At 47.1% G+C, this 13,412-nt stretch overlaps 4 protein-coding genes across 4 annotated transcripts; 1 reads left to right on the forward strand and 3 right to left on the reverse strand.

The window, feature by feature from the left end:
• Positions 1 to 86: 86 nt before the first annotated feature.
• L203_100569 (uncharacterized protein) lies at positions 87 to 4,479 on the reverse strand (the record flags this gene model as incomplete). The annotated part of the gene is made up of 8 exons (XM_066210027.1): positions 87 to 1,084; positions 1,134 to 1,361; positions 1,413 to 1,586; positions 1,639 to 1,777; positions 1,830 to 1,876; positions 2,269 to 2,824; positions 2,873 to 4,206; positions 4,356 to 4,479. The coding sequence occupies 8 exons, from the start codon at positions 4,477 to 4,479 to the stop codon at positions 87 to 89; spliced, it is 3,600 nt and encodes a 1,199-aa protein (XP_066066124.1).
• A 536-nt stretch (positions 4,480 to 5,015) lies between these two features.
• Positions 5,016 to 7,967, reverse strand: L203_100570 (uncharacterized protein; the record flags this gene model as incomplete). Its single annotated transcript, XM_066210028.1, has 5 exons — positions 5,016 to 5,439; positions 5,488 to 6,701; positions 6,749 to 7,138; positions 7,183 to 7,532; positions 7,817 to 7,967. The coding sequence occupies 5 exons, from the start codon at positions 7,965 to 7,967 to the stop codon at positions 5,016 to 5,018; spliced, it is 2,529 nt and encodes an 842-aa protein (XP_066066125.1).
• A 311-nt stretch (positions 7,968 to 8,278) lies between these two features.
• Positions 8,279 to 9,246, forward strand: L203_100571 (uncharacterized protein; the record flags this gene model as incomplete). The annotated part of the gene is made up of 4 exons (XM_066210029.1): positions 8,279 to 8,503; positions 8,552 to 8,889; positions 8,939 to 8,994; positions 9,047 to 9,246. The coding sequence occupies 4 exons, from the start codon at positions 8,279 to 8,281 to the stop codon at positions 9,244 to 9,246; spliced, it is 819 nt and encodes a 272-aa protein (XP_066066126.1).
• Positions 9,247 to 10,450: 1,204 nt separating this feature from the next.
• L203_100572 (uncharacterized protein) lies at positions 10,451 to 12,900 on the reverse strand (the record flags this gene model as incomplete). The annotated part of the gene is made up of 8 exons (XM_066210030.1): positions 10,451 to 11,352; positions 11,425 to 11,540; positions 11,590 to 11,601; positions 11,645 to 11,933; positions 11,980 to 12,093; positions 12,259 to 12,460; positions 12,703 to 12,774; positions 12,847 to 12,900. The coding sequence occupies 8 exons, from the start codon at positions 12,898 to 12,900 to the stop codon at positions 10,451 to 10,453; spliced, it is 1,761 nt and encodes a 586-aa protein (XP_066066127.1).
• Positions 12,901 to 13,412: the final 512 nt, after the last annotated feature.

Below are 13,412 nucleotides of genomic sequence, written 5' to 3' on the forward strand. Positions count from 1 at the left end.
GAGTATGCAAGTTGCTACTAGCGCTGTACATATAATGGCCATATAACCATATAACAACATCAACTCAAGCGCATTGCATCTACATGTTAACTATCTTTGAGATTCCGTCTCTTCAAGACTGCAAGCTTGCGTCCCCAAGTCGCCTGGACTTTGAACTGTCCTGGCAATTTACCTACTTTGTCCAGTCCATCAACTGCTCCTACTACTTCCCAATTGTCTTCTAATTCCAGGAATTTACTATATTCTTCTGTCACAACGTAATCAATTCCACTAAGCCACACTCCCTCTGGACTTTGCATTTGATTATCCTCTCGTTTGTCATATACCCATCTAGGCTCTTTAGGCGTTGGAAAGGCGACCGAACATAAATTGGATTCCATGGTCCCATTCACCATTTGATCATGTAAGAATGTGAATAGAGTGGCTCCTGTCTGAAGCGGATAGGAAGGAAAGTATATCTTGGATCCCTGTTCAATCTGCAAGTGTTCAAGGATTTTCCATACCTGACCACCAGGATAATTACCAACACTGAGGAAGGTCATTAGCCCCGTGATGAACAAGTTGAGACACAGTATTGAGAGGATGGCGAGTCGAGTGAAGAGTCTCCATCTTTGAAGTGGTAAATTCCAGAGAGAAGATGCAAAGAGAGCCGATAATATGTGAGAAATTGGAAGAATAGGCAGGATAAAACGCCATTCTTTGTGGCCAAGAAGACTCAAGCCTCCTACCATCGAGAGGACACTCAATCCCCAAATCTTGATCATCCAATCCACATTCCTTCCATTCTTGCTCTCGTTCCAACAAGACACTTGTCTTACCATTTTATCAAACCCAAGTCCTGCTAATGCCCAGCCGCCCACAGCGAAGGCGACGAGGAAAAAGTTTCCAACGAGCAACTTGGGTAGAGAATTAGTCAAGTAATAATGGATTGGCATGATTCCCCATTCCGCAGAATGGCCTTCGACAGCATTATAGATGAGAGATGAGAGTTCAGGCCAGAGTATTTGAATTGGCGAATTAAAAGGGAATGAATAATGAGATAACGTTGGCAACCATAGAGTGTAATCTACAGGCGAGGACACCACTAGATAAATGGCATAAGTGACAGGTCTCAAAAGAATTTTAAGACTCACCGAGGGATCCTAATCCACCCAACATCCCCCATACAACTACTTGGCGTATACTGACTTTCCTCGCCATCACCAAGCTCAAAGCCAATGGCAATACAAACAACGCAAGTTCTAATCGGACCACAGTAGCCAGCGCAGTAAGAACCACAACTGCTCTGCGCAGATAGACAGCGCTCTCCAGTCTAGAGGCCGTCGTACATCCACGAATGACATTTGATACGCCAAACAAAACTGAATAATCATAAACATCTCAGCACCAAAGTAGTATGTGAGATGACTTACTGCCAGGAAGAGCCATAAAGTTGGGCAGTGTCCGTCCAGCATAGTATGGGATGTGGAAAGAGCCAAGGCTCAACAGGGTGAACCATACCCTGACTGACGTCCCAAAAGCTCTCTGTAGAGTCTGTCCAAGATATTCAAATGAACAAGAAAACAAAGTTGCGAGTACGAGACGAACTAGATGGTATTCCACATGAGTCATGACAGAAGGATGGTGAACGCAACCTACTAAGGATCTGTACGTGAAGCTTTGTACCAATGAAACCTAAAGCCACGCCTGCTGCTGAAAGAGGATATGTGATGAGTCCCAGAGTTATGGATGGTAGAAAAGACCTTGGAACGGCGCCAGGAAAAGTTACATGATCCCACTGGGCCATCTGAGGATTAGAACAATAACATCTTGTACCAATATGTACGTACAAATTGTAGATTTTGGCTATAAAAGCCATAGGCCAGCACATCATGTACTGCGTGTAGCGTAAAGCTTTCTTCGACTTTTGTATAGGGAGAAAGCAGGACGTGAGCATATGTTACAAAGTATGGTAAGGAGGAGAGGCAAGCTTTTATGGTTTTATGGTTAGGATGGCCATATTGCTTTGCCATTTTTGAATTGACATCTAGTGAATGAAAAGGAAGAAACAAAATTAAAAAGAATTGAGAAATGCGTAACCATCAATAACGCGACGGGACGCGACTGATTTTCTAATACTTGTCTGTTGCAAACGTTAATCATCCTTATATACATTGAGACAATGCTAAAATATCATATATACCCATTCCGACAAGTGCTATAAGGCAGCGACATCTATTCACAATCGTATACGTCGCATGTCCAAGAATCACATTACAATACACCCACATCCTTTTCCATGACCATCATCTCTCTTTTTCTGCGCTGCATTTGACCTGGCGGCAGCTGCAAATGTGTTTGTGCCACCACCGACAGCTTTTCCCTGCGCGTTGACACTGGCTAATCTGTCCTGGTTCCCAAGGTGTTTTTCGTAGATCGCGTCCGTAATATTATGTGTGGTACCAGGGGTAGGAGGTTGTATGGGAGCTCCACCCCGCTGGCTTGGGCCCAACGTTAGCTCATTACCCAGTCTGTCTGTTCCGCTCCCGTTTGCATGTTGCGAGCGCAAAGATCTTGAGGAGTTCAAGTGCGCCATTCTCTGGAGGCTGTTCTTTCTGAGGAGGGAAGTTTTTCGACTGATTTCAGATAATGATGACTGAGATCCGTTGCTGTGTTTGAAAAGGGGTGAGGAACTAAGATGGGTGCCATCTCGTACAGGACTAAGCTCTATATCCTCTGTGTGACCTAAATGACTGGATGGAGAATGGAAAGGGTTATCAGGCGATGGCTCGAATGTGGGTTTGAAAGCAGAACCACTTGGTTTGTTTTGCGGCGTGGTTTGTGGCTAGTTCAAGTCAGCTATTTGAGTCACTTCACAAGAATAATCCTTTACTTTCGAGTACTCTCTAAGTTCAGGTTTTCCAAGATTCTTCCTCTTCATCCACCGAATTGGCGTTCCATCCTTGTCCCATTCCACCGCCAGATCCTCTTCGCCAGCATCCTTATCTATGACAAGACTAGTTTCACCCATACCCAGTTTCTTAGCGACAGCTGGCAAGACTACCTCATCCCAGTCTGCGCCTTTAGGAGGCGTATAAGCGCTTTCTGGTGGGATAAGATGAGCGGCAATGCCAAGACGAGAACTCGAAGAAGGTGTAGATGAATTGGGAGTGTATGAAGAAGAAAGGGCATTGTAAGAAGCTGAGCGTGGGCTAGAAAAGCTTGGTGTGAGGTTAGTTGGTCGATTGTTCCCTGTTCGAAATCGGGGTATTTTATTGCCCGTAGATGTGGGTTGAGATACCGGCTGGTCCGATACCAGACCGGCTCCGTGTCCATTGCTTTCACCTCTTCCCCTCATCGTCATCGCTCTCTTCCTCTTTTCTCTTGTTCCTTCTTCAAGAGCCCCTTCTTTGGACAAGATCATTCCAGCATGCTCGTGTCTTTCGTCCTTGTACCAACTTTGCCCATGTGCATCCCGCTCTTCTTGGTTCAAGTCATATCCTTTTTCTGCTATACGGAGTGCCTCTTCAGGTTGCATTTTGAAGGGCGGCAACTCATTTTTGATAAAACCTTCTGTCATACGTATCCCTGCAAATGTAGGCGATTCACGACCAGTGTTTTGTCGAGTCTGAAGAATATCTGGCAATTTACCAGCCGGTCCTCGAGACAGAAGGCCGTTTTGGTATACTCCTCGATCTAATTGCGAATAGCTTCTTGCATCTTCTGATAATGGAATATACTGAGGAGATGGCATATCTACAACGGACGACGGATCAGGAGAAATGAGAGGACGGGGTGCTAGTTGAGATTTTGATCGAGGGCGCGTGGGAATACGAGAGGGTGGGATCGAGGCGTTGGCTTGATTTTGGGACGACGGCAGGATTGACGAGCTCTGAGGCGCCGAGCGCACATTTGAGTTTGCAAAAGTCGAGAAAGAAAGTCCTGTTGGAGGTGAATGGGTCTTTCTACTCCCTCTCGGAGGCGAAGTAGGACCAGATTTAACTCGGGCCCGAGGCTGAGCTTGATATGAGCTTGTAGGCAAGGGCCTATATCGAATGCCAGATATCGATGAAGACTGGGAGTAGTCTGCCCTTGGAAATGCGGTAGAATGCGAATGACCGTTACCCGTTTCATGTGGATCAATACCAAAGCCTAGACCTGTTGGTACGTCGTCAAACTGAGTGGCAGAGAGACGATGGGTCAGATACGCCGCCTCAGATTCAAGACCTAATCACGAAAATCGCTGTTAGCGCAGTACTTTCGCAGGTCAAACGAGAATGCTTGTCAACTGTCCGTTTGAAGAAATACACAACGCCTGCCATTTGCATCGTGCCATGTGTCTTTCCAGTGCTCGCTATAAGAAACTCCTCACTTACGTCTTCTCAGAGCTGGCACAATCTGCTCATCCCAACTGGGCGCCATTGTTCCTCCTCTGGACATTGAGCCACCGCTGACAGCGGCTGGTTGGTGAACTGGCCGCACTGACTCGGAGGCCAGCATTGTTATCACGTTCTTCTCGCTCGTTACACAGGACCTCTCTTTGTTGTTGTCCAAGATGCTCAAGACAAGCCGTGGCCGCTGCCGCTGCCGTTTCCTTTGGTTCGTGATGTTGCAGTTGAGAAATTGTTCGCGCCGCTAGTACCACCTTGGGTCTAGCTGAAACATTCATTGACGAAGTCACGTGACTTTGAAGTAAGTTACGAAACAAGAGGAAAAATTAGGTATGAGCATAGTCCATATGCATATCAATAATAACACTAGAACTCCTAGTCATGCGGTCGTCGTTGTCATTGAGGTTCCTTGGAGAATCATGAAAAAGAATGTAATAGACAGTTTGTACTAGAGAAGAATAAGAAAGAAAGTAAATGTACTCAAGCAAAACAAGACGGCAGAAGGGCCAAATTTTGAAGGAATATACAGTGGCTCGCAACTTGTTGAACCTACAATCCTCTCCAAAAAACCTCTCTGCCATCATCCGCCATCAATATTCTGTAGCCTCACAATCACCACCACTTCGCACTGCAACCACTTCTCGCTTAATGACTGGTCATACTCCAATCAGTCAGCGGTACATTCTTCACAGAGTCTACCGCCTTGAAATTATTGCCCCACTGAGGTGTGAAGAGCACTTGCAAGCTAAAGGTACCTCCGCTGGGAACATCAATGGTCAAGACCGTCACACCAGGGTTTTCCTGGTCGGCATTCATAGAACCAGCAGGGACAGCAGGGTCAGAACTTAACCTGGTGGGTTGAGCAGTCCCGAAAGCAGCTCCGGAGGGGCCTTGAACAATCGAAGCAACAAGAGTATGGTCGGCGAGGGTGAGTGTGGCAGTAGCATCTTTAGTAGTGACAGTGGCGTTGGTGTGCATGCGCCATTGAAGATTGGATACGTTTTCGACGTCGTCTTGAAGAAGAATTTGCTTTCGACCGTTAAGGAATCGGATACCTCGGTGAGCGGTACTGTACAATCATCAGCTCGGCGTATCACGAATAGAGTAAGTGATTTACGTGTTGTAAGCAGAAGACATATCGATCCAAAAGTAGGCAGTGTCACTGGTTTCAAGGTCAAATGAAGGTGCAGGACCTTGAGCAGTGCCAGAAGATCCAAAGTGGCCAGTAGGCGTAGCAGAGACTTCCTGGTTCTGATTGTTAATCAAAAGAGTGTTTTGGCCTTCAGTTCGCTTCCTGTAGTACAGCCATCTCTCGGAGTTTTGATCTTCACTGCTAAAATATCCACTGGAGAGGTACTGTCCCGAACCAAGTTCACCAGCCCATCGCTGACCCATAGCATCGATGACAAAGTCTCCAATGTCGAGATCGCCATGAGTTTGGTGACCTTTGAGCTTGCCTGATTTCATGGCCCAATATGTTCCACCATTGTCTGCCCAGTTTGATCGGCCTGTGGCCCACTCGCCATTTTGGTTGTCAAAGTGGTGGTCAAGAGGAAGTCCATCCCACCAAGTACCAGAGACGGCAGGATCATACCAGAACATGCTCCAAGGCTCAGAAGCATCATAGTGGTCTCGCTGGTAGAGGGCGTATCGAGGCTCCTTGAAGATGTGGGACCAGAGAAGCAGAGAGTTGGCAGTTGCAGAAAACTTGTTGGGTCCGTGGTCGCCATAGTTGAAGAGAGAAGTCATACCCTGGACGTAAATGTGGTAGAGAGATGTTAGGTTCCAGCCAGAATTGCTCTCAGGAAGACCACGGTCATCGCCAAATGCAGACACAAGGGCATTGACAAGCTCGGCGGCTCCAGTAGTACCAAAGTACCAATAGTTGGCAGTCTCAGCCCAAGTACCATCACTGTTAGCACCCTGGAAGCAATTACCCCAAGCATTAGCAGGAGCTCTGTCGAGGATCTTTTGCGCAAGACCAGTGGGATCGCGATCAACGATTGCGACGGCGGCTTGAGTCAAACCACCATTGATGACACAATTCCAGTTTCCGTTGATCTCATTGTTGCCTACCCCAGTGCCCGCCCACCAGTTATACTTGGAAGCGGAAGGATCGTTGGAGAGAGAAGCGTAGCCGAACGAAAGACCAAGATTAAGCATTGACCACATGAGGGCGTCTCGCTGCTCGTCAGTCCAAAAGTCATAGAGCCAGTCATATCCAATAGCAAAAGCGGCACAAAACTCTCCGACATCAAGGAAATGTTGTGGGTTCCATCGTGTGCCGTCATTGGCGCCAAAGGCAACGTCAGAGTTGTTTCCAGCAGCGGTCTACAATACGTCTCAGCCCAGTACTTGATCGGCCGTACATCACCCACCTTCAACTCGAGCCAGACACGATCTGCATATTTGGTCTCGTTGGTGACCTTGTAGGCATAGGCCCAGTTCTTTACCTTGACTTTGATTTCTCTCGCAACATCGAGTACACCTGAACCGTCGAGACCGCCATCAATGTTGTAAGGTGTAGGATCGTTGTTGAGGGTGCTGGAAGCATTCTGAACAATGGTGGCGTTCCAGTATTTGAAGTATGGGTTGTTCTCGATAAGTCCACCAGAAGTAAGGGCTTCCCATTTGTAGCCAGGAGCAAGACGTGGGTGAGCTCGAATTCCAGAGGTGGAGTTTGAAGGAGGTTTTGGGTCGCTAGGCCAAGAATCCTTGGGAGAAGGGTCAGAAAGAGTGGTAGGGGAAGTATACCCAGCAGTGGCAGTCTGGATAAAGTCAGATTTATCCAACTTGCATACACAAAACTTACTCCAGTTTGATAAACCGGAAGCATGTAACCATCAGTAGCAACAGCAAGATATCGCTCGCCATTGGCTCCAGTTCCTGTCGCAGCGCCTGACCCGATGGTCACGCCACTCGGCAAACCAGTGTTGGAATCAGAAGAGTTTCCAGAATGAGGATCAGATTTTGTTTTGTCGTCTTTTTTTGATTTAGAGCCGAGAACACCTCCGAGAACAGCGCCAACGATGACTAGAATTAGAATAATAATGCCAATGATCCATGGCCACTTCTTGCGCTTTTTCTGTGTCTGGTATCCTCCACCGCCATAACCCCCTGGACCGCCTGCGGCATTAGGATTATTTGATGACATTGGATAGGCTGCCGAACGATATCGGGGAGGTATCAAAGGTAAAAAGTGATGTCAAGATAAATGATAATGAAAGCAGTGTTGCAGTCAAATTCCGCGCGGTGTTCCACAAATAAGCCAAGAATGACAAGAAAGGGATCAGGTCCACAAAGGAGGCGTCCATGGCAAGAACGTCCGAGGGAAAAAGATATGGATGTGTCACAAAAGGAAGAGATAATGTATTCGAGGCAGAGGTTATTAATTGTAAAAGTCAGATACAAACACGCCTTCAGCTAAACCTTTCCCAGTCACTCACCTCCCGAGTTACCACCATATTTATCGTATCCGTCGGCGTTATAGCCAGACTGAGGCTGATCGCTGTACCCTCCATAGTTACGTTCGCCGCCGCCATAGGATGACTGATGGCCCACGTTATCGCTGTAGGGCGCCTGTTGATAGTGCGCCATGTCGCGTCGTATTTGTCGCTAAGAAGAAGGAATGTGTTGTGGGTGGTAATCAAAAGAGAAGGAATGAGATACTAAAAGATCAATTGATGTGTACACTTGGATGAGAAATATTACGAGATGAAATGAAGACAGAAAGAAGAAGTAAAATAAAAAAAAGTCTGTAAAGAAGTCATAGGTGAGCCCACGAATAATATGCACAGCCACTAGAAAAGATCCACGAATAACACCTAAGGAAACGGAATCAAATTGATCAACCAGTGGTTTGAGATTTTACAAGTTTCTAAAAGATAACTTTGTCAATTATCTTTTCCATGCCACCCATCAATCCAGCAGCACTTAGCAATGTATCGGGATACATGTCTATCGCTCTTTGGATTGTAGTTTATACCCCTCAGATATGGGAAAATTATCAACTGCAATCAGGTGAAGGTCTCTCAGTCCCTTTTGTCATCCTATGGTTACTAGGAGACATCACCAATCTCTTTGGCGGTGTCCTGGCCAACTTGCTGCCTACAGTTATAATACTTGCTGTCTATGTGAGCTATTGTCAATGTATGTCTGTCTTGGTGTCTGATTCAATCTAGTACACAATATGCGATATTGTACTTTTATGCCAAGTCTACTATTACCGCCGCTTTCTCTCCTCGGAAACCCGTCAACATCTCAACGATAATGATGAATCAGTCCCACTTCTTCCAGAACCACGCCAATCTAAGCCTTTATTACCCCCGCTGCTTGAGTATCCCGCCCTGCTCACCTTTGTACTCTTGGCAGGAGCAGGCGCTTGGTTTCTTTCCGATAAAGACGATGCTTACATCCCAGAAGATCAAGATGTGGCTTTTGAATGGAGGAGTCAGGCTCTTGGATGGGCTAGCGCTGTACTGTATTTCAGCAGCCGTATTCCCCAGATTGTGCACAATTAGTCTGTCTCGGTCATTTGAGCCTTTGCGATCCTGCTAATTGTGATGTAGCAAGACCAGATGTGCTGGCCTCTCTCTTGCTATGTTTTTCTTTGCCATATCTGGAAGTAGGTTCTCAACATTTAATTGTCGGGGATGTTTTCTCACAATGGTCTTTAGACATCACATATATCCTCTCAATCCTTCTCAAATCCCTTGACCTCCACTACATTCTCGCCAATGCTCCATGGCTCGCCGGAGCGGGTCTCACTATATTTCTTGACCTCTTTGTCCTCACCCAATTCGCAGTGTTTAGCTGGCAAGATAAAAGAAAAGGCAAACTGTTCGTCGACGATACTGAAGATGCCCAAGATCTGTAGAGGATGAGCTTACCTTACAATGGGTTTTGCATACATGTACTATGGGCATTTTTCCTTTTTTCATCTACGCTTTCATCAAAGGTTGGCGGATTACGTACTGATCAGATGCCAAACTTCTGCTCAAGCACAATTTGTGGATCTGTGTGCTTTGCTCCTGTTCTGATTAGATAAGGAAGCCGCCAACTTGTAAAGTGTGCATTCTTCAGTTTGCCTTTTGATATTCCGAACGAAGTGACTTTCTCAGGCAGCCACAAGACAGCATTGTATCTCCAAGCATCCACCCACCTCACTCACCTTTACCCTTGAGCAATAGGAGATGATAACTTCATGACTCTCAGTCGTTCCCTCCGCTGGTCGCTGGTTGCCTCAGCCCTCTGCCTATTTCTCTCAACCGGTCACTCACAATCTCTTCCATTCCGCCTAGGAGAGACAATGGGTAGCTCTGTGCAATGGCCATTGTGCTAGGGCTGAGCAAAGGGATAATGTTCAAAGTAGAGAATAATAGGCAGCATTGCCAAGATAAGAATTGGAAAGCAATCACCTCGAATGGACGCCTTTGAGAATCTTGCTAATTAACAAAGCTCTGGCGAAGCCATCCATGTTAACCTCGTCCAAGAAGGCTTGTATGTTTGTAGTCATAGATCTGCAAGCCTATCTAGCTCGCAGATTCAAGAGATACCGTCATGAATGGTCTACAGATATGCTAGAACGTCACATATCTCATCTCCCAGTTCTCTAAAGCCTTAGCCTTATGCATCCAATAAACACATGATGGATTGTCAATGTCACACTTGATCGAAACATCAACCTGACAGAAAATACTGTCAGAGTATTTAGAACTTGTTGTCATACCAATACTATATATATCTACAGTTAAGAATGACTCCCATTAGAAACGACTCTTATAGTCATATAATGGACCTTCAGGCAACGACCAACTATAATAAACAGCTCAATTACACTCTTTAGCCGCCAAACCAGTCGAATTCAATTCTCTTTAACGGTACACACCTCGCCTCTAGACATGTCGAAAGATACCAACATCTGCTTTATATGGATGCTTGCAAAAGCTGTGTTTGCAGTAACCGTTATATCTCTACAATCCAGAGTAGAGTGCCAGCAGCGATTCACACATACCGCAAGTTTTCATGACCGCCGTCTTATCCATAGCTACTCCGCTCCGTTCACCTCCACGGGCAGCAGTCTAGAGCCGACGCCTTGCAGCCCAGTAAGTCATGACTCTCTCTGCTTCTTCAATCTCATCTCGTGCTGGTGGAATGATGACCGGCCTCGTCTCTAGTTGAGGCTGACCTGTTGTCTGATCAAACGTAGACCCTTGATGGTTTCGAAAAGCAGATGCAAAAGGTTGATATACGTCCGAGTTGCTACTTAACTCTGTGACACGCTGTATACAATCCTCTGAGATACGATCAAGACCGCAGGCGACCAGTAAATTGGCTACAGGCGTAAGCCAGCCTTCGACAAATCTTCCTTCAGAATACAAAACACGGGCAATACCAATCGCTGCTCGAACAAGGTCAAACGGTCGATCCACCTGACGAATCCCTCGGTCAAGCTCGACTCGAGCTTTCTCAAGCAAGACACTTGATGTGCCACGCAGCTGGCCAAGAATGTAGCCTGTGTTGACCTCGGGTACTGAAAAGGAAGGAGAAGTCGAGGGTGGAAAGACAAACGGTGGTTCTGGAGGATTTGGAGCAGGCGTACTGGCTTCGAGATGATGCACCGCTTGCGAAAACATCACGTACAACAACGCTGGATGAGGTCTCGACGAGTCTCCGGGACGGAGCGAAAGGTGGGAAAGAAACCGCTGAGGGTGGACCGGTATCAAGAGATGGGGTGTGTAGGGTAAGATGAAGTGGATCAACGCCTGTTCGAGTTGAGAGTTGGGAAGAATATCAATTTGCCTAACAGAGCTCATGGCAGACGAAGATCTGGAGGATGAGCGTCGCTGATACGGAGTAAAAAGGCCGCTACTGCTGGCTCCCTCGCCAAACATATCTTGGTTGATGGATTCTGGAGGGGTAGAGCTAGCAGAGTAGCCACTAAACGACGAGCCTGAGAAGCTTGGCCTCGCCGCCGTCTGCCCTTTTTGGTAGAATCTGAGGAGGCCCTCCAGATGTGCTAACTGTCAGCCAAAGCGCCACCGTATAAACACACCTATGCGTTCCTCCAGCACGACATTCTTGGGTTTCTTCTTTGGAAGCTCTTCGTCCCGACAGTCGACTCCCGCCTTGGCACAATTTGAGCATGGCCTGACTCCTTCTTGACATTTTCTGAGTACCACAGTGTCAGCCTACGTCGTTTCCGAGCCAAGTCACCAACAATTTTCTCTGCCTGCAAACATTAACATCTTGCCATGCCAAAACTGTTTACTCACCTGCACCCGACACATGCGTGCCCGCGGGCGAGCGTTATCCTGGGCTTCTTTCTCGGACTTTGTTTGAGCTGAAACTCGTCAGGAATGTCCACTGCATTTGTCGTTTCTCCTGCGTCACCATACGGCAAGCTCTCCAGGTTGCCATGATGCAGAGGCAGGGGAAACGACAAGCCTCCTTGCGGCGCTGCCAACTCTTGTTGACTGGACGGTGGATCACTCTGCGTCCCCTCTGGACCGACAAAGCTCGCAATAGGCTGGCCCTCCCACACATCTCTTCCATACCCATAGGCTGGACACATCAGCCATGCATCCTGTCCACTGTCTCTCCTACTCACTCTCTAAAGAATCCATAGTCGTCTCAACCGACTCCTTGGGCAACGGCCCTTCATGGCCTTGCCCTTGCTTGTCTGGGTGGTTTTGTAATGTCACGATGCAGTTTTGACGGTTACCTGTTTAGATATAATCTTGAGCTTGTGATTATACACTTGACCCTCGGCTAAATCCTTTCTTCATGCTTTTATACACTTTTTTTTTCCAAAGAAACCTATTATAAACTATTCCAGTGAGCAACTTATGACGTAGCTCGAAGCCGAACCAAATAGATTAATTCTTACCAAAGGACCCTAAGATTCGGCTGATCGACGTTTCGTGCCTGATGATGTAGATGTCTTCTTCAATGATGTTTATGGCTTGAGTTTCTACGAGGTGGATCTTGCGATGGATGTTTTCAGAGGCAGGAGGAGTAGGAGTAGGAGGTAGGAGTAGGAGGTAGGAGTGGTAGGGAGGAGTGGTCAGAGGGAGACAAGGAGGAGCAGCCTAGGGAGGAGCAAAGATGAGCAATCACAGCGTCAGATCGAATCCCATCTACAACCTGGCATGAGAGTGTGGATACGGATGGGTTGGCAGCGTTGGACGGACGTATCGGCGGTAATTAAATCGATATATTGTTCTTGGTCATTAAGTCGACGTTAGGTAGCGGCGTCTTGTCATGGTATACCGTTGCGAGCTGTACTTGGCGATCGAGCAGCACGTTTGTCATGCCATGGCCATAGATTGACAGTCGACCTTGGTTGATGGTCAAGTCCTATGCCAGGATGCGCGGTTTTGAGTTCTTGGTGCAGAGGTTGGCGCTAGGTAGAGTAGATACGCCACGAGCAGAGACGAATACATGAGCGCTCCTCAGACATGTCTGGTTATCTTACCCATGCATCCGGCCAGTACCCAGGCAAGAACCATTTCGGTTCGGTTGTCCGCATCTCGTTCTTGGTGTTCCTTCGGCCCAAACAAGAGTTGTATGATGCTGCTGCTTTTCGATGGGCCGTTGGTAGGTAGTAGCCATGACGTCATTGCTTGTTCTGAAGCCATATCTCGAGTTTACGGTTGGGAGAGTGTGGCAGAGAGATAAAGAAATGGGTATGAATGGATTGAGAGCTGGAAGAGATACTGTTGCTAGAGTCTCAGGCTTGGATCGATGTGGAATAACTCACCATTCTTGACACATACTAGTCTTTGGCGGTGAAATCTTCGTTTGAGGATTAGCCTGGTATTGCTAAAGCACAAGTAGTGTTGGGCTCGCTCAACTCATGCAAGAGCTAAGGGATTAGACAGGCCAGATTCGTTGGCTTACAATGGATGGGATGTGGCGGCGCACAAGTGCTGATCTGACATTGGCCAAACGTTCTTTCAAGTTTAAACTTGCGGGTGCTAAATCTGAAATGCACCTATCGGCAAAGCCTTTATTCCAGCCTAAGATCATTGTAAACTGCAT

This window comes from Cryptococcus depauperatus, chromosome 1 (genome assembly GCF_001720195.1).
Source record: "Cryptococcus depauperatus CBS 7841 chromosome 1, complete sequence".
Lineage (NCBI taxonomy): Eukaryota > Fungi > Basidiomycota > Tremellomycetes > Tremellales > Cryptococcaceae > Cryptococcus > Cryptococcus depauperatus.